Source organism: Aaosphaeria arxii, assembly GCF_010015735.1.
Source record: "Aaosphaeria arxii CBS 175.79 unplaced genomic scaffold BU24scaffold_4, whole genome shotgun sequence".
Classification (NCBI taxonomy): domain Eukaryota; kingdom Fungi; phylum Ascomycota; class Dothideomycetes; order Pleosporales; genus Aaosphaeria; species Aaosphaeria arxii.
Window position 1 is genome coordinate 1,832,817 of NW_022983477.1, and position 27,371 is coordinate 1,860,187.

The 27,371-nt window shown below is 51.1% G+C and overlaps 11 protein-coding genes and 1 non-coding gene across 12 annotated transcripts; 4 read left to right on the forward strand and 8 right to left on the reverse strand.

Moving 5' to 3' along the window:
* Positions 1–855: 855 nt before the first annotated feature.
* Positions 856–1,575, reverse strand: BU24DRAFT_462091 (uncharacterized protein; the record flags this gene model as incomplete). The annotated part of the gene is made up of 2 exons (XM_033531958.1): positions 856–1,138; positions 1,193–1,575. The coding sequence occupies 2 exons, from the start codon at positions 1,573–1,575 to the stop codon at positions 856–858; spliced, it is 666 nt and encodes a 221-aa protein (XP_033384209.1).
* Positions 1,576–1,918: 343 nt separating this feature from the next.
* On the reverse strand, positions 1,919–5,106 carry BU24DRAFT_391174 (uncharacterized protein; the record flags this gene model as incomplete). The annotated part of the gene is made up of 3 exons (XM_033525100.1): positions 4,180–5,106; positions 2,570–4,110; positions 1,919–2,476 (listed from the first exon to the last, which is right to left on the reverse strand). Exons 1-3 carry the CDS (start codon positions 4,898–4,900, stop codon positions 1,919–1,921), a joined length of 2,820 nt encoding a protein of 939 aa, XP_033384210.1. The 5' UTR covers positions 4,901–5,106.
* A 153-nt stretch (positions 5,107–5,259) lies between these two features.
* BU24DRAFT_422176 (DUF221-domain-containing protein) lies at positions 5,260–8,309 on the reverse strand. Its single transcript, XM_033527925.1, has 6 exons — positions 8,139–8,309; positions 7,922–8,086; positions 6,655–7,870; positions 6,277–6,609; positions 5,663–6,221; positions 5,260–5,600 (listed from the first exon to the last, which is right to left on the reverse strand). Exons 1-6 carry the CDS (start codon positions 8,265–8,267, stop codon positions 5,513–5,515), a joined length of 2,490 nt encoding a protein of 829 aa, XP_033384211.1. The 5' UTR covers positions 8,268–8,309; the 3' UTR covers positions 5,260–5,512.
* Positions 8,310–8,429: 120 nt separating this feature from the next.
* On the reverse strand, positions 8,430–12,927 carry BU24DRAFT_391177 (uncharacterized protein). Its single transcript, XM_033525101.1, has 3 exons — positions 12,222–12,927; positions 9,633–12,170; positions 8,430–9,581 (listed from the first exon to the last, which is right to left on the reverse strand). Exons 1-3 carry the CDS (start codon positions 12,815–12,817, stop codon positions 8,495–8,497), a joined length of 4,221 nt encoding a protein of 1,406 aa, XP_033384212.1. The 5' UTR covers positions 12,818–12,927; the 3' UTR covers positions 8,430–8,494.
* A 241-nt stretch (positions 12,928–13,168) lies between these two features.
* On the forward strand, positions 13,169–13,490 carry BU24DRAFT_462095 (uncharacterized protein; the record flags this gene model as incomplete). The annotated part of the gene is made up of 2 exons (XM_033531959.1): positions 13,169–13,228; positions 13,284–13,490. 2 exons carry the CDS (start codon positions 13,169–13,171, stop codon positions 13,488–13,490), a joined length of 267 nt encoding a protein of 88 aa, XP_033384213.1.
* Positions 13,491–13,587: 97 nt separating this feature from the next.
* On the reverse strand, positions 13,588–15,005 carry BU24DRAFT_422180 (putative translation initiation factor). The gene is made up of 2 exons (XM_033527926.1): positions 14,388–15,005; positions 13,588–14,339 (listed from the first exon to the last, which is right to left on the reverse strand). The coding sequence occupies exons 1-2, from the start codon at positions 14,900–14,902 to the stop codon at positions 13,676–13,678; spliced, it is 1,179 nt and encodes a 392-aa protein (XP_033384214.1). The 5' UTR covers positions 14,903–15,005; the 3' UTR covers positions 13,588–13,675.
* A 518-nt stretch (positions 15,006–15,523) lies between these two features.
* BU24DRAFT_433196 (Aldo/keto reductase) lies at positions 15,524–16,574 on the forward strand (the record flags this gene model as incomplete). The annotated part of the gene is made up of 3 exons (XM_033529957.1): positions 15,524–15,607; positions 15,756–16,184; positions 16,239–16,574. 3 exons carry the CDS (start codon positions 15,524–15,526, stop codon positions 16,572–16,574), a joined length of 849 nt encoding a protein of 282 aa, XP_033384215.1.
* A 651-nt stretch (positions 16,575–17,225) lies between these two features.
* BU24DRAFT_t35 lies at positions 17,226–17,317 on the forward strand. Its single transcript has one exon. It is a non-coding gene; the product is annotated as a tRNA-Gln (tRNA).
* A 504-nt stretch (positions 17,318–17,821) lies between these two features.
* Positions 17,822–19,716, reverse strand: BU24DRAFT_346180 (gamma-glutamyltranspeptidase-like protein; the record flags this gene model as incomplete). The annotated part of the gene is made up of 3 exons (XM_033523475.1): positions 17,822–18,286; positions 18,347–19,380; positions 19,482–19,716. The coding sequence occupies 3 exons, from the start codon at positions 19,714–19,716 to the stop codon at positions 17,822–17,824; spliced, it is 1,734 nt and encodes a 577-aa protein (XP_033384216.1).
* A 1,143-nt stretch (positions 19,717–20,859) lies between these two features.
* On the reverse strand, positions 20,860–21,791 carry BU24DRAFT_492069 (uncharacterized protein; the record flags this gene model as incomplete). The annotated part of the gene is made up of 1 exon (XM_033533871.1): positions 20,860–21,791. The coding sequence occupies exon 1, from the start codon at positions 21,637–21,639 to the stop codon at positions 20,860–20,862; it is 780 nt and encodes a 259-aa protein (XP_033384217.1). The 5' UTR covers positions 21,640–21,791.
* A 202-nt stretch (positions 21,792–21,993) lies between these two features.
* On the forward strand, positions 21,994–23,886 carry BU24DRAFT_480596 (methyltransferase; the record flags this gene model as incomplete). The annotated part of the gene is made up of 2 exons (XM_033533131.1): positions 21,994–22,113; positions 22,190–23,886. The coding sequence occupies 2 exons, from the start codon at positions 21,994–21,996 to the stop codon at positions 23,447–23,449; spliced, it is 1,380 nt and encodes a 459-aa protein (XP_033384218.1). The 3' UTR covers positions 23,450–23,886.
* Positions 23,761–27,209, reverse strand: BU24DRAFT_331448 (kinase-like protein; the record flags this gene model as incomplete). Its single annotated transcript, XM_033523038.1, has 3 exons — positions 23,761–25,005; positions 25,059–25,625; positions 25,686–27,209. Coding segments are annotated over 3 exons (3,336 nt in total), but the record flags the coding sequence as incomplete, so codon positions are not given.
* Between the last annotated feature and the right edge of the window lie 162 nt (positions 27,210–27,371).

Sequence of the window (27,371 nt, forward strand, 5' to 3'; positions counted from 1 at the left end):
GTTGTTTCAAAGACCGCTCAATATCAGTTGATTTTGCTCCGCGAGTCCAAATCATGATGCCAGGCTTTGCAACCCTGGCTGCCCAGAAATAGCCTACTCCTCATCGAACAGTTCACCTTGCTCCAGCCTTGCTGATGAAGTGACTCATGCTTATGCTTAATATTTCACTCATTGGACAGTATTGGATTACCCTGGTCATCTTTTGGAAACGGCAGAGATTACAATTTCAAGAAAGTCAAAATAGTAGTATAGGCAAATGGGATATTGCAGGCTCGCGCACGCAGCAGTGTAAGATGATACTTGGAAGGATGCAAGTTTTATTTGATTTAACTGCCAATATTCCTGACGCTACTGATTCGTATCCGTTGCGAGAGGTAGCCCAGTTAGGTCTGGGATTCTTTAATAAGCCCCTATATCGTTTTGTGACCGGACGATATAACAGCAGCCTGATGTTGTCAAGATCGAGGCTGATAGTGCTGGAGAATTCGGGTGCGAGGTTCCTTTATGGCGTGCATATCACGCGAAAGCTTCTTGGACTTCTCCCTATGAGTAATAGATGCTGGAATATGTACGCTAGGATGGTGTAACGTCGAGACTTGTCGACCGATCCATCCGCATAGCAGCTCGGCTGGTCTGTATGCCCCGGCCGTACTTCGATATGTCATCCAAATCAACGTGCCGGTGACTAGCTCTGCTTCAAGCATGGGACGTACGCTGGAGTACATTGGCGTAGTATGGGTTCGGAAACTACGCGGCTTCGTGTAGCCAGGACCGGGGTTCTTTTGGCCACCGTCATACTTCTGGAATGGAGCAACGGTTGTGTTGAATATAATTCGCACTAGCGGGGAGACGATTCTACTCCGTGGCGAGGACCTTCTGGATGGGAGCGGCGGCCTCGATGAATCTCTCCAACATGCCATCGAGCTTCGTGAGATCGTCCTTGCGCTTCTTGACCTCCGCAATGAGCATTTGTTTCTGCTTGAGCTTCTCCTGCCTCCGCTCCTCCAACTTCATACGGACCTGATATTCATGCTCGATGCGCGCGGTCATGATATCATGCTCGGAGGACTCTTGGTGATCGGGGAAAAGTTCGAGAAATTCTTCCACGGAAATGAGTGGGAGTTTCATGTACTTGTGACTGCAAGTATAGTTAGAACACCAACCCAGATACGCGTATGGAACAGAGACTCACTCGTAGTTCTGCGCAGCTGATATCTCGGAAGAAAGACTTTGCTCCTCATACTTCAGATTGTGTAACTGAAGGATGAGGGTATCGTTGACATTCCTACTGTCCGATGTTTGTGCCTTCTCTTCCCTCACTCTGATCACGCTTTGTCTGTATAAGGACTTGATCACGGCCAACTGCGCGCGGATCGCCTTCTTCCGGTTCTCAATCTCCCTCTTCACGGCCTTCTCTTTCTCGACATCCGCGTTGTTCGTAGAGCTCTTGAGCTCGGGATTCTCGATCTGGTATTCGACAAGCTCGTTCACTTGTCGCGCAAGCTCTTGGTTGGCTTCATGAAGCATGCGATTGTGCTGCGTCTTGATGTGGTCGCTGACGTTCATATCGGACATTTTGCACACGTTGATGCAGGACTGACGTCGCTACTGAGCAGTAAGGACAGTCGAAAACCTGAAAGTGGCTGACGCAATTGTCAACGTGATTCTGTACTGTGTTCTTTAATCGACAAGGTACACCTTGGAGACACAAAGTTCCTATGCTTCTAGGTCAATGCGTTCTTGGCACTAATAGCATATCATGTGACAGCGCGTTCGCGTTAATTCACTCACAAAGAATGGTCTGTCACTGATATGTAAAGAAGATAAAGAATTACATAGGTATTTACGGAGTAAAATTAGCAGTATTGATTCAAGAGAGGTATAAAACCAACAACAACGGCTGACTGTTGGAATCATGTCACCAAACCGAGCGTCGAGAAGAGGCGCGGCGCCTTTGATTGTCTAGTATAGCGACATTCCCATCCACATCGTACCATCCATCCAATGCAGAGTCCGTGGCTGTCAAAGACGTTATGTCTTTGTCTAGTTCTATGTTCAATGCCTTTGGGTAATGCTTGACTTCAAATGCAGTTGTCCTGGTATCGGATCCAGCCGAACCCTCAAAAGCGAGATCTTCGGGATCTACATGTGTATCCAATTGCGCTTCTAAAAATGTCTCATGGGTACTGGAAGGTTCGAATTTTTTGTCGAAACTGTGTACTAATCCATCCTCGGATACTAAATTGCGTAGCTGGCATTTTGCTCTCGTCGGGTTCTGTACTCGCCAAGTTTTGGCCTTTGAATCAAGTGAGAAAGCCCAAACAGTGAGTTCAGGGTAGGTAAAAAGTGCTATATCGCATATACCTCGCAATGTGCCAATGGTCGATCCCTGGATCGTGAGGGGCCAATCTGATACTTGGGCTTGCCCAGATCCTGAGCTCGAACCTGTCCACCAGTTCAACCAGTCATCATGGCCCTGTACTCCAATACGGTCTCTGATAGAGTGTGGCTCGTGATACGCAGTTGATCTAAAATTTGTAGTTTGCTCCGCTTGCGAATACAAAAGAACATCTGGCGGAACAGTGTAGAATACAACACTACTCCCGAATACGGCGACGATGCGTGCACCCCATGTCAAGTCAGATGCAGCTGTGTAAACATGAGGGATCATGTTCTTATATGGTGCTGCAAGCCTAATCTTGCGGATCAACTTCATCGGGCTACCAATGGGTGCATTACAGCCAATGAATAATTCAGCGCTGGTAGGATCAATGAAGAGAATATGGTACCCGTCGCTTAGGGGCACTGCATGATAGTGATCATATCCGAGATTGTCGTGGCGATTGTACCGCTCAAATTCCAGTGCATCTTGCAGAGGTATTAATGTTGAACAAGGGGAGCGGAATTTGCGACTTATCGCAGGTCGCTCTAGAGGATGAGCAGCGCTAGAGATCAATCGTAGTTTCTTCGCTGACTCGAGATCGTAGCGAGGGGCAAGAAAATATAGGTAGTCCGAAGGGGCAGTCAGAGGGAACCAACGAGTAAGGCTCTGCCCCGTCGCAGCATCTACCCAGTGTAATTCTATGCCTGATGAACAACCGAAGGCAACACACCGCCGCTGGGGACAAATAGCTACACTACGAGGAGGATCATCTTGCGAACACAACCGTCGGTAGAAGGTCGAAGCACCGGTCTCAATTGGTATGAGACCTTTGCTTGCGCGTTTCGTCAGGGATTCAGTCCTAGATTTCGTAGTAGGTACACCACGGAGGACAAGGTTCCAGGTGTGATTGACCCAATCTTGACTTCGGGCATGCTCGTCAACCGTGTCCTGTACAACGATTGCGTCTCGATTCGCTTGGACAGCAATCGAATTGAAAGTGACCGGATTGGCTTCTTCTCGATTTTGTGGCATAACATCCGTGTGGAATTCTTTTTTGTCTGTGAGCTCACATACCATACCCAATCTGCCTTCGAGAAGAGCGGCTACGGCATATCTGCCACTACTCGCATTCATACTTGTCGAGATGACTCTTCTCGGGCATATTACGCAAGTAAGAGGTTGCAGTCCCACCCCACTGCAAATATCGTAGACATATAGCAAGGTTTCCCGCGCGATCAACAGGAAACGCCCGCAAGTGCTCGTAGTAAACAAAAGTGCAGAAGTCTTGCGTGAACTCGAACCTGACCATCCATTTGCTAGATCAGAAAAGTCGGTCTCGAATATATTCGCAAAAACTTTCGAAGGGGATGCAATACTAAGCCCATTACCAGTCCAGCCCGCAGAAAGCGCACATTCTCTTGACAAATATCTGCTTAGTGTCCATTCAGAATCTACACCAGTCAGACTAGTGAGACCTTGAAGTTGAGCTATTCTTTGACATTGATCGACGACACTTGCACTCCGATATCCATTACGCTTCAGCATTATCGACAAAAGTGTGGCGTCAAGGCTAGCCCTCATCCAGGTTGAGCAAGTGTGTCGGGCAGCGTTGAAATCTCTAGGGTGAAGCCACTTGTATATCATGTGTAGGATCTCGATTGGTAGCTTGTGTGAAATAGAGAGCTGCGAGGGAGACTTAGCGTGTATTACGGCTTTCAAGGAGGAATCTAGGTGTGGAAGCAGAACTTCTGCAGGGGTTGAGGCAGCACTATCTGTTTCATTTGTTCTCGGACAACTAGCTTGCTGGAGGCTATACTGTATATTAGACTCAGATGTGAAAGGCATAGTCTCGCAATTGTGCGCGTCGTCCGTGAGCAGAACATCGGACATGGTCCTGGTTACTCCGTGCTCAACAAGAGGCTCCATGATAGAATCACTCATGGCGTTTGAACGCCCGTTAGGACCTGACATTGACGATTGTCTGCGACCAGGCGAATTTGTGCCAACGCTGCTCTCTGCCCAGCTTGGAAGACGCGAACGGTTCGACCTGACGGAATCGGAACAAGCTGATTTCAGGCTCGGACCGCTGAACAAAAAGGTGCCGGGAGAAACCACATCCAAGCTGCGTAAAGAGTCACTGGGTGACGATTTTGCAAGGTGTGTACACTTCTCGAGAGAGTCTTGCCGGCCGAGATGTGGAGTTGATGGTGGATTATTAGGGAAAATCGAGTTGATAACCTTGTTAAAAGCCACTCTTCTTTTGGAATACGTGGTCGATGAGGAGGTGGTTCTTCGTCGATTAGGTTTTTCTTTAGGGGGCGATTGATCGCGACTTGTAATATCTAGACGTGGGTGTCGTAAAAGTGCGTGGCGCAATCCGTCGGACCGTCTGGGAGACTTTGTGGATACTGTAAAATCCCCAGACCTTGTGGGCATAGGAATAGGATCATCTAGTCGTCTGGGTATTTGGGAAGTGGATGCATTGCTTGGTGCACTCTCTTCCGATAGTAATGGCATTGTAGGAGAGATCGGAAATGACAGTTCTGAGTGCCGTCTAGGCGGAGCGCAAGGGCGTAGAGATGGTGCTGGTGGCACTATAGGATAATCGCAAATAGGAAGATTAGGCGTGGATTTGGTGCTGGCTACACCTCGAGAGATATAGATCTGTGAAGTCGTTGTCGCACCGCCTAGTACAGCACCTCCTGCGGTGGAAGCGCCGACGCCTGGGTTCGAAGTATTTGAATATATTGCAACCCGAGTAAGATGTTTGCATAAGAATAGAGCAATAGGATTAGTGTTCGAGAGCTTCAAAAGCTACCCTGGAAGGTGACTTGAATGAATGACTGGTGAGTAAGAAGAACGATCTTGCATGGAATGTCGGTGACTGAGGATGGTGAAGTAACATTACGGTAACTTAGCAGTGCTGACATATATACAAGATCAGGAAGGTATTGGTAGGTGGCTGAACGCTACCAGGAAAGAGTCAAATGGGTATGGGTATAAAGCAATTCAGAATAGGAAAGTAGAACGCAGAAAGTATGAGGCAGCGATTGCCGCTCTGTACAACTTGAAACAACGAATATTCCACCAACATATACATATTTACCTACGATTGTACATCAGGGAAGTCTATGCGTCACCGTCACCGTTGGAGCTATGTGTCACAGATCCATTCTCAGATCGTGCACGTTTGTCGACAATCCACAAGTCATCAAGCCTGCAGATAAAGTTGAATTAGTATCTTTCAATGATCCTGGAACAGTATCGAATTCCACTTACGGCATCGTCAGACACGGGCTCTCAAAACGCAATCCACTTTCTCGAGCTTCGTCGAGGGTTTGTCGGCCGATTCCGGAAATGCGACCTCGACCAAGCGTGAAGCGTTCTTCTTGCACGGCCCGCCCTAGATCGGAGCGCTCAACGCTTCGAAGGCTTCGTAACGCGATGAACTTCATCAACGGTCTATAGGTACGACTGTAGTTATACGCAAACCAAATGGTTCCAAGAATTAGAGGAGCGACCATACCAGCTCGCCTCCATGCGTTGAGGAATCCGAGTTGGCTTGCCATAGTGATCTGGAACATCACTACTCCAACAATAACACGATCGCACATCATCATCCATCCCTTGCCTGTAGAATGTTGTCGGTGCTCCATCGCATACAGAAGTTGATACTTATGGACGAAGTGGCCGATGAAGAAATAAGCTAGGCCGGTCAGGAGGATTTTCCACGAGTCCTCAAGTACGCTGTATACAAGACAGATAATGAAGATGAGAATGGTCTGTGGAAGGAAGAATCCATAACTGAAAACCGGAGGCTGCACTAATTCGGCATAATCTAAAGAAAAGAATGAGTGAGAACTGCAGGTCGCATGAAGACTGGATCCACATACCTCGAGGAGTCTTTGCTCCAATCAAATTGATAGGGTACAATGAGAGCGCACCAATCTCCATCAGACGCAGAGGAAAGAGACCAAAACCCTGGAGAATAACGTAATTCGTGTAGAAGCCGATCAATTTGGATAGAGAAGTTGCAAGAGCTTTTGCAAATTCTGTGGCGCTGGAAAACTTCTCTCCAAATTGCTCGAACAGAGTGAAGACGTTTGACGCCGTCCCCAACATTGTGAAAAGCACGAAGAAATTGAAGAATGTAAAGAAGAAGTTCTTTGAGATGACAGAGAGCTCAACGTCGCCCTGTGAAATCATGCCTTGTTGATTCGCGAGCCCTATAATTGTAAGTAAAAGCTAATACGTCACAGATGAATACTTACAGTCATATAAGAAGGGTACGAGAACGTTCAAGAGAGTAACAGCCAAGGTAGGAACTTGAGCATTCACCAAAGTTTTCAAGACCGGGTGGTCAAGTAGAATCTGTCCGAGTCGTGGGAATACTTCCAGAATAAGACAGACATTGAGAGCACCAGCAATAGGGACAAGCAAAACTGTCCAAAAAATGCTCAAGATACCGATGAAGACAGTAATGCTCCAAGCTCTAAGCATACGTTTAGACCGGGGTAAATACGTGTTTGGCCAAACAACATCTAAAGGAGATGGGCTGGTGGAGGCCAGAAGTTGAAGCGGGGAAGGGTCCAAAACGGCCTGGATGGCCATCTGAGCGCTGGCAACGCTGTCCATTGTGACGAAAGCTAGCGGGGTTGGCTCAAAGTCCTTCTTACGAAGGATCTTGATATCGTCATCAAGTCTGCGAAGCTTTTCCTCGTAGTAATTGATAGCATCTACGCTTCTATATCGCAATTTGAAGCGCCCATACCAGATCTTGGCCATCGGTCGCTGTCGAGAGTATGGCGGGATATAATCAGGGTCTCGCTCGGTGTCATTCAGAAGCTGACTACTTTCGTTATCGCCATCGTTGTCAACGCCGACCTCCGGGCCTGGTGGCAGAGGTTGAACTACTGGAAGTGTCTCAAGGCTCCGTTCAACCCTTCTTTTACCTAAATATACTGTCCAAGCTTCTTCCAGCTGCCTCAGCGTCGCATTCCTCTGAAAAACGCGATCATCAAGCTCTTTCCAATTCTTGCAGAGCGTCACGCTCGTTACTTTGCCAATTTCCAAATTCTCGATAAAGTCCTTGATCTTCTCTTCGGACCGCAGATCAAGGGGAACACCCGACAGTCTTATGGTGCGATCCGTGATCGTTGTTTGGCTACCCAAATACTCCTGCCTGACCTCAATGATCCTCCTTGTCTCCGAAACAATGAGATAGAGAATTATGCCCGTGAATAAGTATGCAAAGACAAGATACATCCACAGGTAATCGTTAGAATATCCATAGAAATCCTGACTTAGAGTTTCCCAGCTTGACCGAACTTCCAGATGCGTAGTCAAAGCTACGGGATCGGGCGGATTAGGGAGGAGATCTTTTCGCGGAGGCTTTTTGTGTGTATCGTGGACAGGTTTGATTACGACGAGGCCGAAGAAGAGCGAGATGAGGAAGAACTTGATAGCCATTTTGAAGAAGGCAAGATACTAAATCAATCAGAACCAGGCCCTTCTCACGAATAACAAGGATGCGCTTACCACGTAGGCGTCAAGGCCAGCAGAAGCCAAAACCTGCTCATCCGTAATCCTCCATAATGGCAGTATCCACCCAAATGTACTGTCCGGAAGATCAGGAAGAGCGGTTTCGCGGCCTATCTGCTTCTTTCGCGCAGCGTATAAACCTTTCCATCGGGGTCGAAGGAACTACAGGCTCGATTAGCTTTGACAGAAAACCTGTACGACAAAGGGCACATACACAGAAGGTAAAGAAAGCAATCAGACCAAGACTCAGAGAGAAGCAGATTTGGATCCATGCATCGCGAGGATGATCTTTCCCCCAGAGATCCTGGTCAGTGTCTGAGTTGCACTTGGAGTTGTTACTCATTGTCACCGCATCGTATATCTCAAGAAAAAGGTTTACGTTTGTTCGTTGTTGCGGAGTTCACGCGCGATGTATGACGAATGACGGTGAGTGCTTGGCGTCGCGCTAAACGACAATAGTAGAACACCCCTGAAGGCACTGGCGTCGCAGAACAAAGATACAATGCAACTTATCAATTTATTAACAATCGGCTATATTACAAAATGACCACGCTCACAACAAGTAGTAATCTACAAAACTCTACCTGCAGTTGATGCTTGACTTCTGTCCTTTGTTTCAACTTTCCTCAAGCCCTTACCCATTTGAATCTGGCCTAGTAGAGCACCACGATCAGGAGCGCCAGCAGGCCTGGCAGATGAAGTTGGCATCGGTGGTGGAGGTGGAGGTCCACCAGCAGGGGGTGGGGGTGGTCCAGGAGGGGGAGGGGGAGCACCTCCAGATGGCATGGGAGGAGGAGGTGGTATGCCCGCAGCAGGGGAAGATACCGCTGGACTGTCTGCGCGAGAGCTCTTATTATCCATTGCGGACAATGGGCGTGGAGGAGCCATAGTGCCAAACAAGATGGATGCAAGCTGCTTGGCACCACCCTGAGGAGCATCATCGTCATCAGACGAGTCGTCGTCAGAATCAACGACAGACCAGTCATCATCGTCTGGGCGGCCTCGGGTTCGGGCAGGAGGTGCGGCAGGCTCTGGGAGTGTGGTCTTGTTGGCATTCTCTTGTGTCAAGCGATGGAATGGATTGGTCGAGACCTCGCTGCTGCTGCTTGGGGCAGCTGGTGGCGTGGACACTGGGTTATGCTCTTGATTGGACATGGCCATCTTCTTGAGGAAGGGATTCTTCGTCTCGGTGTCTCCCAAACCAGCATGAGGGCTGGTAAGAGATGATGTTGGAGGGCTGGCAATAGATGATGGCGGCGTACTATTCTGGCGCGGTAGAGGCGGAGCAGAGGGAATGGATGGTGCTGCTGGTGCTGTTACGGTTGGCTCACGAGGTATTTCCTGGCTTGCAGTGGGAGTGGCATCATGCGGAGTGATGCTCTCTGGGCCTTCGTCGTCCGAGGAATCGTCATCGTCAAGACTCTCCAATTGCAGCTGCAACTGACGCTCTCGCTCTCGTGCAGCTTCGATCTCTGCGCGTTGAGCAGCAAGTCGTGACTCTTTGTCCTTGGCTTCACGCTGAGCGGCTTTCTTGCGACGCTTCTCCTCTTCTTTCTTAATCTTGCCTTGTTGGAATTGTTCTTCCAAAGCTCGTAGTCGGGCTTGAGCAGCTTCCCGCTCTTCGGCGAGCTCAGCTTCCTGTTGACGCTCCTCATCCCTGTCATTCTCATTAGCAAAGATTCTAGCAAACAATGTTACTTTCACGTACTCGAGGCGTTTCCTCTCTGCTTCCTGTGCTTGCTGCTGTTCGCGAAGCGCCTTCTCGGCGATCTCGTTCTCTGCACGCTTTGCTTCGGCATCCGCTTGCCTAGCATCATGCTGAGCGACTTCGGACTTGTTCTTTCGCGATACTGGCGGAGGAGGAGGCTTCTTGCCACTGGACTTGGGTGCACTGGGCGGGGCAATGCTCTCATCGTTTAGCCTTCTCTGTCTCTCTTGTTCTCGGCGAGCATCTTCTTCTTCGGCATGCTTGAGCTTGTCCTCTCTTTCCTTCTTCTCACGCTCCTGGCGCTCCTGAGGCGACTCTCCTGCCTTCGTTGGCGCACGGAGACCAAGGGCAGCAAGGCGCTCCGCCATGCGCTGTTCTGCTTGCTGCTTGATAAAAGCTGCGCGATCCTCGGGTGTCTTGTATGAAGAGTATGAGCCCCCAGAAGCCGGGCTGGGCGACGGACGCGACGTAGGCTCCGGGCTTCTGGCAGAACTTTCGTACCGTGCTGAGGTAGATCGCGTCTCATTCTCTCCAGAACGGGAGGTGGACCTGTACGTATCACGCGAGGAATCTTCTTTGCGAATTCGAGATGCTCGGCTGCTACGTTGAAGATCAAAGATGAAGTCCTTGACTTCGTCTTCCACGCCGAGGCCGTCTTCCCATCGGCGGCGTTCATGTTCGCTGGTACTATCATGTCCCCCTTCTTTAAGGCTTGCCTCCAGTCCACTAGTATATTCGCGCACGCTGTCCTCTACGTCACGGATCATATGTTCATTGCTCTCCCTCTCGGATCGAATGCGAGAAGTTTCCTTCTCCAGGCGCTCAGCAGCCGCACCAGTGTCATCGCTCGCAGGTACGGGCTTTCCAGTGAGAGCAGCAGAGCGCGCTTGCATCATGGCCTTCGCGCGGGCCTTCAATCGGTCTGCTTCAGTAACGGCACCACCTGGACCTGTGCCCACGATGGTGGAAGCAGAGCCTGGGTGAGCTTTTGCGTCCTTCAGCCTGAAGAGCTCCAACTGCGCGTCCGCGATCTCGCGCTCTGCCCGACGGACACTTGAGGCCAATTCCGGTAGACGATCAGTCAATTTCTGCAACTGTCGCTTGAGTGCCCGGCGTTCAGCATCGGAGTCGCTCGACCTCAAAGAGGCCTGGGGGTGCGCATCGATATCTTCCTGGATCCTACGAATGCGTCGATAGAGATCCTCGGCTTCCCTTCGATCACGTCTATCAAGTGCATCATCTTCATCGGCTGCATTCTCGTCACGGATGTCCATAGCATCCAAGAGAATCTGTTTCTCTCGCACCAATTTCTTGAGCTGATCGACAGTCAAGTCATCCTGGGACCGCTCCGAGCCTGGGGACGATGGCGTCGCAGGAGAAGGCGAGCGCCCGCCTGCTCCAAGTCGGCGCCTTGCGCTTGATTTGTAGCCGATGCTGTCGTCATTGTTTCGGAACACAGTTGCGTCTTTGCGTCCTCCAGCAGCTGGGCTACCCGCACGGAATGAATGTGATTTGAGATAGCTGACACCGGTTCGCTGGGGCTGTAGGAAAGCACCGGAATTCTTTCTCTCCTCGGCATCTCTTGACAGGAGTGACTTCATAGTACCGATGGACTCGTTGAGATTGCGGGTAGACGGGGGAATGAGCTCCGGAGGTAGTCGATTTGGAACAGGATATCCGTTCAATTTTCTGTAAATGAGATGCATTGCCACGGCAAATTCGTCAAGGTTAAGTCGGCCCCTATCCGTAGAATCTGCCAGAGTCCAAACAGCTTCCAGATCAGGTTTAGGCAAACCACTTTGGCCAAAGATCTCAATGGCTTGCTCGCCGCTAATGAACCCTTTGCCGAATCCGTCCCAGGCTTTGAAGGTATCGTCATACAGCTTCTTCTCGCCTTTCGTGATTGCCCAAGGAATCTTGGCATTGCCACTGAGCCCGGCAGTGGTGTAGTTGCCGCCCTCACGCCCTGTCTGGGGCATCATTCGCTGAGTCAGAGCCTCAATGTTTGGAAGTCCTGTAGCTGGGTTATTGACTAAACCCCACTGTCCAGGGACGCCGGTAGGTTGCGCATTCAAAGGAGCCAGGCCAGTCTGATTCGGAGAAAGACCGGGAGCGAAGCCGGTAGGCATGGGTGGCATAGGCGGACGGGGCCCAGTGTAGCCGGTGTTCTGTGCCTGGCCAAAGCCTGTCGGCTGCGGCTGGAATCCAGTCGGCTGAGGTCCTAATTGGGACTGATTGAACCCGGTCGGTTGAGAAACCAACGATGACAGCAGTTGACTGTTTGAAGCCTGGGGCTGCGGTTGCTGGATTGTGGGTATTTGACCAGAACTCTGACCACCCCCAGGGGCCGGCCGGGACGACTCATCTTCTGCCACGCCGAACGATATGATATCTACCATACTAGAAACCTCGTTCTTCACGCGGTCGGGTAAGTTGTTCGGTATGTCCTTTCCAGTCAGCTTGAGATTGCAAAGATACATGGCAAGCGCAAATTCAGGGAACAACAATTGGCCTGACTTGGTCGTATCCGATAGAGTCCTTTTGAAAGTCAGTTAAAAAGCACAATTATATCCACACACTTTCACCAACCAGATATGAGAGAGGGCATCTCCGGATAGCCTGGACCGCATGAGCAGGTCTCGTGCTTGGTCTCCAGATAGTGCCTGAGCATCTCCCGCAGCAGATTTGAACAACTGCTCAAACTTGGCCTGATCTTGAGCAGTTATGAAAGAAAGTCGAATGTTCGGAATCTTGTTCGTCTTCGCGGGCGGTGGTGGGGGTTTGGACGATGATGTCCCGCGAAAGGAGTCGGCCATCTGGGAGGAGGTCATTCCCGTCGGTTGGGGCATTTGCTTCGGAGGAGGCGGAGGCGGCGCGCCAGTCTGAAAAGACTGCTGCTGCTGGGGCTGCTGTTGAAACGATTGTGCCTGTTGACCCGGAAATCCCGTGAATTGGGGTTGCTGCTGTTGCGGCTGCCCAAAGTTCTGCTGCTGTCCAGGGAAACCCGTAAACTGCGGTTGCATGGGCCCTCCGCCGAAGCCCGTTGGCTGGGGACCCAATCCACCTTGGAAGCCTCCAGACTGCTGAAATGGCTGCTGCTGCTGTTGCTGCTGCTGGCCATACTGAGGCTGTCCAGGTCGGGCGCTGTTCCCACCCCCTAAATAGGAGTTCGACCCGGAAAACATGATGAACAAGACGTCGCGCGTCAATCAGACTACTCGCGAGACTCGCGTAAACCGCAGATCGATAGCGATCCGGGATAATAGAGGGATGGTAAAGCTCGAAGGTGTTGTGGTGAGAGGTTGAAGCTTGATGCACGGGCAAGACCACAGTAGTTACCTGGGTTCGCGCTAAGCTTCGTCATCAGTTGTTCACCTCAGCCACTGGATACGCGAGCCGCTTCCTCCACCTTCTCAGCAACAAACCATCTTCGTCGAACGTTCTACATTGTGGAAACGCCTATGGTTTCAACATAGATCTATTCCGCCAAGAACAATACTTCAATTTCTACGCAGTCCTATTTCAGCGCACCAACAATGGCAGCCGAGCACAAGGAAGAGGTCAGCGGGGGAACTGCAGAGGCAGATCTTGCGCAAGTACGTCTTGGACCGGCATGAGATAACCTTCACACAGATTGCTGACCTATTTCAGGCGTTCAAAGACATTGCCCGTGGTGAAAGTGCAGCAGCAGCATTAGAAAACCACCTCGACTCACTGGAGAAGAAGATCGAAGAACTGTTGGCGAAGGCAGATAAGGAGGAGCAGAAGCTAAAGGCACAGGACAATAAAGCTTCCTCTGATGATGCTTCGGCAGCCAAAGAGACCGAAAACCAAGATACTGAGAACCAAGCGGCTTGAGCATTGGCAACAAGTCATTGGCGGATCCCTTCAGAGCTTCGGAGTCGCTCTTGAAGTGGTGGTAGAAAGAAGAGACATACACTCTAGTCATTCCACTCTAAATTCAGCACATGGAAAACATGTACTACCGATTTGGACGCTATGTACGACTCAGAGCTACCCTCTGTGTGGGCTTTACAAGGCAGCTATATACCCCCAATCGTGGTGGGCTTATTCGACTGCTCGCCATCTGCGAATACTTGCTCCAGATGGAACACACCGTCAGCATCCTTCTCCACGACCCCGACTTCAGTGACTATTCCATCGATAAGTTCTGCGGGTGTGACATCGAACGCAGGATTCCAGACTCCGATACCATTTGCAGCTATGCTGACGGTCTCTACCACACTGAGGTCAAGGTTGACACCATCATGTCTGGGGCCCTTGACCAAGGTTACCTCCTTTCCTGGCCTCTCTTCAATGACTATGTCACTTCCTGTCTTGGTTCCGAGGTCAATGGTAGTTCGTGGAGCTGCAACCAAGAACTTGACTCCATGGTGCTTGGCTAGGATTGCCAGCGAGTATGTTCCAATCTTGTTCGCAGTGTCTCCATTGGCGGCAACTCTATCTGCCCCGACTACAATGGCAGCGATGTTCTCGGAAGGCCCCCTCAACCGAAGCAAAGCCGCGGCCATGGAATCGGTAATCAGGGTAGCAGGAATTTGATCGTGTACCAATTCGAATGCCGTCAATCTTGAGCCTTGGTTATACGGACGAGTTTCCGAACAGAAGGCATGTTTCAGTGCGCCATTGGCATGTAGTGATCGTATCACACCCAGAGCCGTGCCGTAGCCTGCCGTAGCCAGAGACCTGAAAGAATCATTAGCGTGCTGATATCTGGAACTCGATCAGACCTACCCAGTGTTGCAGTGCGTGAGCATGCTAACTTTGCCCTTCTTTCCCGCCTCGGTGTTTTTGATCACCCACTCTGCGCCATGTTTGCCAATGTTCTCGTTATCGCTCACGTCGTCTACCAGCATCTGTTCTGCAGCTTCCACATATGCCTGCCTGACACCCTCACCAGTCGCATTTGCAGTCTCGGCAGCCGCTTCGGTGACTTTTCTCAACTTCCGCGCAGCATCTGCAAGGTTGACAGCAGTTGGTCTGCTAGTAACTAGATAATCCAATTTCTCGATGATGAAAATCTTCACCTCTTCTGCCTCGGAAGAGAGCTTCATGTTCACCAACTCAACCGCCAGGGCGAGGGCAGCTACAATAGCAATCGCAGGCGCACCGCGCGTCCGCATCTCCTTGATGGCATGCCATGCGTCAGTGCTGGAGTAGATGTGATCATACTCTTCAGCGTGGGGTAGTTTCAGCTGATCTAGAATCTCCAACTGCCCGCGCGAGTACTTGATAGCTTGTAGAACCATCTTGACGGATCCAAAGAGGGGTAGTGTTTTGACGAGAAGTTTTTGGAGCTTGGGTATAGCAATTTTCCTAATTCTTCCTGGTGACGCCACGCCACGTGAAAGGCGGGTTGGGTTGGATTTAGGGAAAGGACATTTCTGCAGGGATGGTGCATTTGGACCATCTTTAGCTTGCCAGCGCTCAAGTGGCGGGGCACTATTACTGAGTGAGGTGTGAGCTCCATAGAGCTCAATCGACCATTCATAGTCAACAACAACTCAGGATCTGTATCCCGAAGCCTAATTTCTTTATGTACTCGGCTTCACCAGCATATATTCATACGCAACTCTAATTGCACTACTAGGGTGAATCCAGAGCACCACAACCACATCTCCTGCAACTGGTAAGGGAGCCATGTACCTTACCTACGGATCGAAACAGTGACATCACGATTATGCGCGGGTTTACCATCTGAAGAGCGTCTTTGACTATTTTACTTATTACATTGACAATAATACCCCCTTCTACTTCTTCGATTTGAACTTTGTCCTCTTTACAGTCTCTCTAAAACTCCCCAACACGTCGAACATCTAACATTCCATTTTATTTCGCCTCACTGAACGACTAGCATTCGCAAACACATCATGGCGACGTCTAAACTTACACTTACATCTACAGCATCCCTCCCTGGATCCTCGAGGACGATTCCGATGCTAGGCTTCGGTGTTGTAAGTACCTTTGTATTATACAACATATAGTCCATTCTGGTCCTCTAGGGCCTATGCTTCTATACACTCCAGTGTTCCTCCTGCCTCAGAACTTGAACTTGCGCTCAGATATGTACAATTGTTTGCTGACTCCAATTCTTTCATCCAGTATCTCTCTTCCAAATGCCGGGCCTCAACTCTCCATGCCTTCCAAACCGGCTACCGTCATATCGACACCGCGCAGTACTATGACAACGAAAAGGAAGTTGGCGAAGCAATCCGTGATTCAAAGCTCCCTCGCTCCGAGATCTTCGTCACAAGCAAGATACTCAGCCCAGGCAAGGATGTCGACTCTACATACAAGAAGGTCGCGGACAGCGTCACGAAGATTGCCGGGGTGGAGGGATACGTTGACCTGTTCTTGATACATAGCCCGAATGGCGGGGCAGAGGCCAGGAAACTGATGTGGCTGGCGCTGGAGAAGGCGAAGAAGGAAGGGAGGGTCAGGGATATTGGCGTGAGTAACTATGGCATCGGACATATAGAAGAGATCAAGAAGTTCGGAGAGACCTGGCCGCCCGCTGTGAACCAAATCGAGGTACATACAACCAAACCCCCATACATCGATCCACACTCTAATCTAAAAATATAGTTACATCCCTGGGCCCAGCAGCGCGAAGCCGTCGAATACTGCCGAAAGAACAACGTCGTGATTGAGGCGTACTGCCCCGTCGTCCGGAACCGGAAGGCAGACGACAAGACCGTTGCTGGAATAGCCGAGAAGCACGGAAAGACTGCAAACCAAGTGCTCATCCGTTGGAGTCTACAAAAGGGGTTCGTGCCACTTCCGAAGAGCGATACGCCTTCGAGGATAGAAGAGAATGCCAATCTTTTCGGCTTCGAACTTGATGAAGGTGATATGGGAAAGTTAGATGACTTGGATCAGGGGGCAGCGGGTGCGATTGTGCAAGCTGTCAAAAACAATTAGACGTATGATACTTCCAATGAATGCACTTAAAGGGATTGTGTCAGTTGCCTTCAATGATTTCGTCCCGAAAGTTAATCCATATAACTTTGCAAGACGCTACTTTGATCCCTCAGATTTTGTCTTACGACATAATCCAGCAGAGCATACAGAACACGCTTCTATTGCAACCTAAACCTCGCCACAAATCGTCCATCTGTGACGTATAATCTTGGCGACATCTTTCCAATCAGATCCGGCACGATCGCTGTGCTGTAATGCGAAAGCAACAAAATGACGATAACGAAAACGTCGGGGGAAAGCAAAAACGAGAAAACGATTGATAGTGACAGCATCACAAATATACATACACACATACATGATTGAATAGCTTCATTTGGAAACCACTTCCCAAGCGTCCCGGCTACTTAAGTAACTAAACAAAACCCTAAGTGCTCAATACCCTTCTCGCTCCAGCGTCCAAATAGCCCCACCCCAAAACCGAAAACCCAAGCCCACTTTACCCGCCCCACCAACCTCACTCCCTTCACCCTCCACCATTAACCAACTCCCCCGAATATACTTTCAAAAACGTGATCGAAATTTTAAGATGGGTATATAACCTAAATTTTTTACCTTTCTTCCATCAAACAAGCAAAGCAACCAAAGAGGTTCGGTTCTATAGTGTAGTTGGTCATCACATCGGATTCTGATTCACATCAGAAGCATTCCTTCCGGGGACCCCGGTTCGAGTCCGGGTAGGACCTCAAGTTATCAGTTGGTTTCTTTTTTTGTGGTTTTTTTTTCTCGCCGTCTGATCTTGGGACAGATGGATAAGGGAGGGTATTTTTTTTGTAGATGGATGATTAGTTGTTTGGTATGAGGGGATCAGGGTAATGGTATTTTTGCTTGTTTGATCTGCTATCTGTAGAGGCTTATATATGTAAAATAAGTGCATAGTATATATATTCTAGCTCCTTTTTTATTAATTGTTTCTTAATAGAAAGTATTTTTTTTTATGTTTAGTAGTGTGCACCAACATCATACAACAGAAAGAACTCTTGTGCAAGATATATATTTATCACATAGGGAAGGAATATTAACAACTACTATCCCTTTCAGCTGTATGATTTATTTATTAAATTTTTGAATTATTTCTTTACATAAACTGCTCTATGTTTCTATATATATCGACCGTTACGCTTTCACAACAGCCCCCTTAATGATCATCACTATACATAATGTACAATCAACCACGCACATCTCACTCCTTACACCACAAATCCACCAGAGTTCTTCTGGCGCGGCTCACCCGCAGCCTCAAACGTCCCGTTCGCCAACCTCCTCAGACCCTGCGCCGTAGACTGGCCCGGCGCAACCCACGTGACGTTGTGCCCGATGGCCTTCATGAACGCGGTGGTCGAGTTGTCGAACGCGTACTCGAAGCTCACCTGGGCGGGCATGAGTTGGTCGTGGATCCTGGGCTGTGCGAGGGCTTCCGGGGTGGTGAGGTTGCCGTCGAGGATGTGGAGGAGGTTCTGGATGGTCGAGGTGATGATGCGGGAGCCGCCGGCTGCGCCGATGGCGATGTAGAAGGCTGAGGCGAGGGAGGTGGCGTTGAGGTGTTCGACGATGACGGGGGCGATGGAGGAGAGGGGACGTTTGCCGGGGCGGATGAAGTTGGCGGGGCTGGGGATGTAGCCGAATGCGTTGGTGGTGTTGGGGATGGAGAAGTCCTGGGGGTGAGTGTTAGAATGACGATAACGGTCATGGGAAGTAGATGTGTGTGCACTTACGTTCATTTCGTTGTTCATGATCACGCCCGTCTCGGGAACAACGAGTTTGTTGCCGAACAACAAGTTCACCGTGGTAGTCAACGTGATGGAAAGACCATGGATATCTGCTGTGACGACGTGGCTTGTCCCTGGTGTCTCGAGGCTTTCAAGGCCCGCAGGATTGTAGTAGCTCACGTTGAAAGTCTGGGTATCGCTAATCTTGGAGCGGATTTCTTGTGCTGCCGCTTCAGAGATCATCTGATCTTGATACTCGTCGATACCTTTGAGGAATAAGGGATCTCCAAGGTTTGCTCGGGCGCCGTATGCGAATCGCATGGCTTCGTCCAGACGATGTGTAGTAAGATTGACATTCTCCGGATCACCAACGCCGGAATATCCCTCCATGATCTTGAGTACTGAGAGTGCTACCCCTCCTCCACTGGGCGCACTGCAGCTCGTCAACTTGTAATCCCGGTAAGTGATTGTTGACGGCTTTCGCAGGGCCACTGTGTAGTTCTTAAGATCTTCGAGCGTCATCGTCCCATTTGCAGCTTGCAGCGCCTTGATAGTGGCTTCTGCGATCGGCCCTTCGTAGAACGCATCTGGTCCGTCCTGGGCAATCGTCTCCAGTGTGTCTGCATATCTCTTTCTCGTGATCGTCTCGTTCAACTTGACAAGCTTTCCGTGCGGCGCAAAGTCCAATGCCCACTCTGGATCGTTGACTAGGAAATTTGATGTGCTGTTCTCGCCTGCACTGGAGATGGCAGAATTGATGTACTTGATGAGATCTTCATTGACGGTCCAGCCCTCTCTCGCAACCTTGACCGCTGGTTCGAGCACCGTAGCCCACGGAAGCTTGCCGTAGTTTTCGTGTAAATATTGCAAGCCCCGTACCTCTCCAGGAATACCGCTTGCCAGCCCGCCTTCTATAGAGGCGTCTGTGTTGTTCTTGTACATGTCCTCGAAAGCGGCTGCAGGCGCAGTTTCTCGGAAATCAATGAATTCGTACGATCCATTGGTTCCACGGACAACCATAAATCCACCACCACCGATTCCTGCACGCGGTTAGTATGATACCATGCACGATGCTGTCAAACTGAATTCATCCATAGCAATATGGAACAAAGTCAACCTGACATTGGAATTCCTGACATACCAGAATGATACATCCCAATGACGCCGACACAAGCAACCGTCCCAACCATAGCATCTGCCGCATTACCGCCCTGCTGCAACAAACTCGTCCCTATATGACTGCAAACATCGCTTTCAGAGGCCACGGCACCCAACTTTCCCTCTGGAATAGTTGGATAGTGAGTTCCCACTGGATTTCCAAGCGCAGTCTGCAAGGTCAAAAGACCCGTCAAGTAACTGTAGACGCTCGGAGCCATGTCGACGGGCGAGGCTATGGAAGGAAAGAGAGAGGAAACGAGGAGGTGTATTGAAGGAAGCATGGGTAGTATTTAAATGAATGACGGACAAGGAATCAAGGCATACAAGCAATGACCCAACGGCGGTACCGAGTATGGAAAAGTTGGCTACAGGGGAGCTTGTTCCCCTCGCGTGGCGTGGGTTTATTGAATTGGATGCACCGCGGGGCTGGGATGGACGAGGAGGATGGGATGGGAGGGATTCTTGCAGATCTTCTGCGTAATGACCGCGACTGGACCGTCCGAAAAGGGAAGGAAGATGAGTGAAGGGCCGAGTCTACGCAAGTCCTGGAGTCTCACGGGTGTAGTGGCACGATGGATGCAGGTACGGAGCACGATAGCGGAGATCGGGATTGCATCATTGAGGAGAAAGAAGTAGATTGCTGGCGTCTGATTTATGTAGGAATCTGTAGGCGTAGTTCATAGTCATACCTCGTACTGGCGTCCGATTGTCGTATCTTTGGGGCCTTGCACGCGACTGTTTAGGTGGACTTAGCACGCTGATCAATGGTCATGCGGGGACTAGGGCAACGATAACCGGCTGGGGTTGTTGAGATAGCGGTATGGGTAGACCTCAACAGCCTCTGTGATCGAAGACATAATTTTTCATCACTTGTCAATGCAAGAGAAAAACGGAAGCTTCGAATGCCAATATTGAAAGTGTCGAGTTCCTTAGTTGGTACTTGTACCTGGTTGTTGACGTAGAGGACCCTTGGGAGACTTTGCTGTTGAAGTACCTAGGTTGGAGATACGAGAATAGGGTAAGCTTATACTGCTCGCTAACCAATAAGCGGACCGCCCCGGAGCGTGGTATCAAGCTTGCTGCTCCAGAAGGAAGCTTATATGCCTTTGCCATTCGTACAAGGTTTCAATACAAGACCTTTGTTCAAGTATTTACACACACATATACTCATCCATGTACAGGTACCCTCTACTCTAGCAATCTCAAATATCTTGAGTCGCGAATTCTATTTCTACCATTCGCGTGCCTTCTCAGCATACAAAGTATATACCATATCGTACACATCTATCCTATCATGTATATCAATACAACACTTCTACCCTCCATCTCAAATAATCATACACCCCAAAGACGATCCCCATTCACCTCATCCCCCCCTTCTCCCCAACAATATCCCCCAACCTCGCCCTCGCAAGCCCCGGATCCCTCCTCATAACCTCCTCCACCCTCCCCTCGAAAGCCTTAACCATGATCTCCGCGACCGTCGACGCCACGCCCCCGCTCAGCGCCGCATACATCGGATTCGCAAACGCAAACTCCAACTCCAACGTCACCCTCGTCCTCCCCGCATTCCCATTCTCTCCCCCCAGCGGTGGTGGTGACAACCTCGCAGCGTCCTCCCCAACAACACTCCACCGACTCCTCAGGTGCGTCAGCAATCCATTCGCATCCGATCTCCCCCCCTCCACTCTCTCTTGAAGATGATGTCCAATGTCCCGCTCATCCAACGACGTCTCCGTCCCGCCGCCCACGCTCTCGACGATCTTGCCGGGGATACAGTACACGCGCGACGTGAAACTCTCCGTCAGGTTGCCATACCCCACTACGAGCTTCCCCTCAGACGGCCAGCGGCGGTTGTACGTGGCGTCGGGGGCGGACCACTTTGTCACGGTCGAGGACTGGCAGTAGGGCAGGAAGGAGGAGTAGGATGCGACGTCGGAGATGATGGCGTAGATGGGTCCGGGGGCGTAGGGGAGGGTGCGGGTCGCTGTGAGGATCTGTGGGGTCGGTGGTGTGGTGGAGGAGGAGAGGGCTGCGAATGGGTTGGGGAAGAATGTGCGGGTTTGGTTGTGTGGTTGTGGTTGGGGAGTGGAGGTGAGTCGGTGGAGGAATGGTCGGAGGCGAGTGGTTTTGGTCGTCATGGTTGAAGTTGTGAAGGCCTCGCGCAGGTAAGAGAAGTAGAGGATTGGTGTGGTACTGCTATCGCTGTGTTATCATGGTGTGTGTGTGTGGTCGATCAATGGTGACGTCGTCTTCACTGCATCACGAAACAATTTGGTCGCAATAATGTTTCTTTCCCTCGAGTTCCTGAGCTAACCAGCCGATCCCGATCAATCGTTCCGCAACGCACTACACCCCATCCGACGCTAGCGCCCGCCTATCGATAAGAATTTCTTCCCTCCATCTGATAGAGGCGGAGAGACCAAAGGAAAAAAAAACTCCCCCAACTCTTCACACAAGAAAATATCCAAACACAGCACACAATGACCGCCGACATGCAGGAACCCCCGCAAGACCGCTTCCAGACCGACAATTCCGTGAGCCAGAAGGCGCAGCCGCGCCAGCAGCTCTCAAAAGGCATGGAGCACATGCGCTTCGCCGTGACCGTCGACCCCGTCCCTACCCCAACCCCACCACCATCATCGTCAACCACAACCTCAACCTCCACACCAAACCCCCCAACCCCCCAAGAACCCGCACCGCAAGAAGAATCAGCAGCAGCAGTCGCAGCCCCCGAATCCGACGCCTACGGCGTCCCCCCCCCCCTCCCCCCCCCCCCCCCCCCCCCCCCCCCCCCCCCCCCCCCCCCCCGCCTCCATCGCCCCCCTCCGCCACCCCTCCGCGCGCTCCCACTCCCCCACCAACAACCAAAAGCGCACCGACCCCTTCTCCTTCGGCAGCCGCCTCCTCGAAGAAGGCGACGACATCTTCGAGTTCAACGCCTGGGACCACGTGTCCGTCGACCCGTCCTACACGCTCTTCTCGGAGGAGCAGTTCTCTCGCCAGCGCGCGGACCCGGTCTCCGACGCCGATCGCCAGCGCTTCAACGACAACCCGGAGAAGTGGTGGAATCTTTTCTACAAGAACAACAGGACGAACTTCTTCAAGAATAGGAAGTGGCTCGCGCAGGAGTTCCCCGTGCTGGATGATGTGACCGCGGAGGGGGCGCCGCCCGCGGTCGTGCTGGAGGTGGGTGCGGGGGCGGGAAACAGCGCGTTTCCGATTCTGCAGAAGAGGAGGAATGAGGGGTTGAAGATCCATGCGTGCGATTTCTCGAAGAAGGCGGTGGAGCTGATAAGGGGACATGAGTTGTATGATGAGAGGTATATACAGGCGGACGTGTGGGACGTTGCGGCGAGTCCGGACTCGGAGAATGGGGGGTTGCCGCCCGGGATAAAGGAGGGGAGTGTCGATGTTGTGTTGATGATTTTTATCTTCTCCGCGCTGAATCCTAAGCAGTGGAATCAGGCGGTTAGGAATGTCTGGAGGTTGCTTAAGCCCGGGGGTCAGGTGCTGTTTAGGGATTATGGGCGCGGCGATCTCGCCCAGGTGCGGTTTAAGAAGGGGAGGTACATGGAGGAGAATTTCTACGTCAGAGGCGACGGGACGAGGGTTTACTTCTTCGAGAAGGAGGAGTTGGAGCAGATCTGGGGCGGTGGTGGTAGAGCGGCTGTACCGCAGACTGCGGATGAGAAGCTCGCGAGCGACGCACAGAATCTGACGATTGACGAAGAGAAGGAGAATGGCTCGAAACAAGAGCCGGTGCCGTCATTTGAGGTCGCACACATCGGCGTCGATAGGCGCATGCTGGTCAACCGCCAGCGAAGACTCAAGATGTATCGCTGCTGGATGCAGGCCGTCTTCCGCAAGCCGGGACACGAAAGTGAAGTCGCTACAAGCACGATACGGCAGGACAAAGATACACCCGAGGAGGCAGAAGGAGAAGCTTAGCCATATTTCCTTCCCACGCATCATTTTCAATTCTAGCGATGTGATGCCTGCCATACACAAAGAATATAGATATACCCACGACGTTGGATTAGCACAACAACCTCTCTTTCTCACTTTCACAAGCAGACAAATCTCGACGAAATGATATCGGTGTAAACGATTGTGATATATTTTATGATGCCCAAGCACGCCATGACAACAAATGCCAAACCAACCGAGTTTTGTTTTTAAGTATATCCATACAGTCGCTCATACAATGCTCGCTAAAGGCGTTCTCCCAAAAATGTACATAATCAAACACCGGTCTGGGTCTCGAAATACGGTCTGAATCTCGGCTCGCCCTGGAGTCCACACTCCCACACGCAGTCGTAACAGGACATCAGTAATTTGGGGAATTTGGTCGTCCAATAACGTAGATAACCGTGAGGCAAAGGCCCGACCTTTGCCTTGACGGTCTCGTCCATATCCTCGTAATGGTTCTTCTTGTTCCGGAGAGCCCGTAACAGATCAAGCATCCTGTCGCCCGTGTACTTGCGCTGCTTTCCGAGCGAGTTCACGAAGCCACGGTCAAGTTTGTCGAGGAAGTTCCGTTTCTTGTCTAAGACCTCGAAGCTGTACTCCTCTAACATGGCGAGATGTTCTGATGGAGGGTCACGAGGCTCACGTTCCCAATGATCGGAGCAATCGCATAGGAAGTTGAGGCGCTTCTCTGCAGACCAGAAGAAAGGATGGCTCAAGACCTGAAGTGCTGTGGGGCGGTCCTCGGGGCGATTCGCCAACATCCAGGAAATGAGGTGGATGGGCTCCTCCGAGTCATCACCAAGACGGAGTTGCGTGAAGTTCGCCTTGTTCTTCTTGATGTTGTATTCGCGAATTTGCATCCAGCCTTCGTCGTCGTCGAAGGGGTGAGATCCGTTTGTGAGGACGTAGAAGAAGACACAGCCAAGTGAGAATATGTCCACGGCTCGTTTCACACCTTGGGCAACAGGATCGGTGGAGCTTGATGAATCTCGGGAATGACCGGTAGATGAGCCGCGATCCATATCTTTCGGTTGAAGAATGAGTTCAGGGGCCTTCCATCCGACAGTTCCCGCATTGCCCGTTGTACCGACCAGAGTGCTGACGTTGTCTGGAAGTGTTTTGCACAGTCCAAAGTCGGAAATTACGAGGCGAGCACCATACTTCTGGTTTCGTTGCGGGTAGGCGATCAGAATATTCTGTGGCTTGATATCACGATGGATGATCCTGAGACTATGCAGATGATTGACACCCATTGCAAGTTGGTACAATGCTCGTGGAACGTCGGCATTGATTTCGTTCACCAGTCGCTGCTGATTCTCATTCAGTTCATCGATGCCAGGCCGTCCGTCTCGGTACAGATCAAATAGACTGGACTGGCAAAGCTCAACTGCGATGTAGAGGAAATTCTCATCCTTTTCGTCGTCGAAATAACGGATGACGTTGGGATGCAGATCGCTCTCTTGGAGAAGTTTGACTTCCTGCTCGGCTAGCCCAAAGTATTGAGGGAGCATGCGCTTGACAGCAACTTCACGCTCCTGATTAAAGTCGTTAGAGAAAGTAGGAACCAAAGGGAACATCCTAAACTTACGTTCCATTTTCCTTCAAAAACAAAGGTGCCACCACTGCCATTTCCAAGCAAGCGGTCAAAATCAATGGTGAGTTTGCCAATCTTTTTGATGTTGGATACATCTTGTACGTCATCGCCATTGACGGTAATCTCGTCGGGATGGAGTGATGGGGCCTGATCAAGCTCTTTGGCGGCGTTGACGATCTTATCAACCTCATCCTCGGTATCTCGTCTACGTGGCTTCTTCTGGCCACCACGTTTACCCCGATGAGTTTTCTTCTTCTTAACGGGAGTTGCCGGGGAACCGTCTTGCAATTGCTGAGTTTCATCGGGTGACGTAGAGGACTGTTCAGCGGCGTTGCTCAGCTTAGGCACCGCTTCTACCGCTTCCGCTTGCTCGATGATTGGAGAACTCTGTTCTGCAGTCGTTGTCCGAGATAAAGCTAACATCTCGTCGTCTTCGTCGTCTTCGATATTGAATCGAACCTTCTTTTCTGTGTGAGCTTCGACGCCAGGAGCAGTGTGCGGGACCTCGGTGTCCGTTGCAACACTGACTTGTTCTTTCTCTGGGAGTACGACGACAGGGTCCTCGTGAGCAGCGGGAATGGGCTCTTTATTGTCCACAGGAACGTCCGCTGTAGGAACCACGGTCTCGGTACTCACGACCTGTGGGTCGGATCGATTGCTGCCCTTCCTTTGCTGCGTCAACCTTGATACTAAAGTAGTTCTCAGGTAATCCAATTTAGTTGGCTGAGCCACTCCCATGTAGCCTCCGTAGAGGAGAATAAACATGATCATCGACACGAATGCATACATAGAGTACGGCTTTCGAGCAGGAGGTTCCAGTATCTCGGGTTGGAGCTCAGGCTCCGGCTCCCTGGTAATGATCGGTGGCCTGGGAACGATGACATTGTGAGTGGGCTCATCCACGGTACCGGACTCCTCACCGCTTGTGGGGGCATCGATGCCGGGCCTTGTTGTGCGGGCCTCGGGCTGGTAGTTGAGGATGTGTACACCCACGAGACCCATCCTGTCTGGAAGATGGCGAGTATCTACGTCTAAGAGCTCGTTGTCGGTCCACTCCGGGCTGTAACATAGTGCTGGCGGGGCACTGTCGGTGACGGCAGGATAATTAGCTTCTGAGAGCGCGTACCAGCTGCCCGCCTCTGTTGTGTTAAGCCACACATTCCTCTCCTTGTCCTCCAAAGTATGAGGGCCGGGGGGCTGAGGCAGTAGCACAAGAGCAGGCTCTGGGTCTTCGTCATCGAAGGGCCTTGCAACGTCAAAGACTCGTACGACCGGCGAGGACAGTTGCTGCGAAAATACTGGTCGTTTCTGAGACCGGCCCTTCCGGTTGTAGTCGAAGGCAATGGCACGTCCGTCATATCTGCTGTAGATGTATTGATTGTCCATCGTCTCGTCGTATTGAGTCTGGAGATCCCGATCACGATTGTTGGGGGTCCATTCTGAATACTTTATGGTGCAGATATGGTCACCATTGATCTTGTTGTGGATGCTAATGGTATACTCGGTTTGACCGATGTTGAAGAACCCTTTGCACTCCCGTTCCCGAGATGAGAAATACTCGGTCGCTTGAGAGTTGCAGCTCTCGGTGTCGATGACAACCGATCCGCCCGTGTTGAAGCTCTTGGTGACGGCTCCCGTACGTGCATCGACAACGAACAGGAAGTTCTTCTTCTCGGCGGTATAGACGACAGGGGGGTCGTCGCTCGAGTAGGGTGCAAGGTCCTCGGTCAATTGCTTGACCGTCATCCCCAGACTTTGGAGGACGGGGAAGGGACCGGGTGTCAGGATGTAGAGAGCCCCATCCTCCTTGGGTTCTACGATCCAGATGAAAGGTTTATTATCATTGTCGCCTCCCGAAGATTCATTGTGGTTGTAGATCGTCTCCAACATTGGTTTCCTGAGGTCGAGTTCCCAAATGCCACCACCAGTATATCTATCTCGTGCGTGTATACGTCCGTCAACGGTCGCCAAGAGAACAAAGTCTTCAACTTCCCAATCCTTGATGGAGCGCGCAATCTGTCGCGTAAGACCACCCGAGGGGGCAGCGTTCCTTCCAGGAGGGGCTCTGACAGCGGCATTCGCTGGAGCAGAAGAGACTTGTGTTGCTACGGCGCGCTCGTTCTGGGACAGTAGCGGCGTATAGGGAGCGGCATTGTTATGTTTGTTGGCGGCACGGGGGGAACGGGCCTGGTTGGATTTTCGACGGTTCTGGGGTACGACGGTGTCGACGTAGGCGTCCTCGCGAGGAGATTTGCGAAGGGCACCTTCGGAGGGTTGCTGCTGCTGCTGAGCTGCGTTGGAGATCCA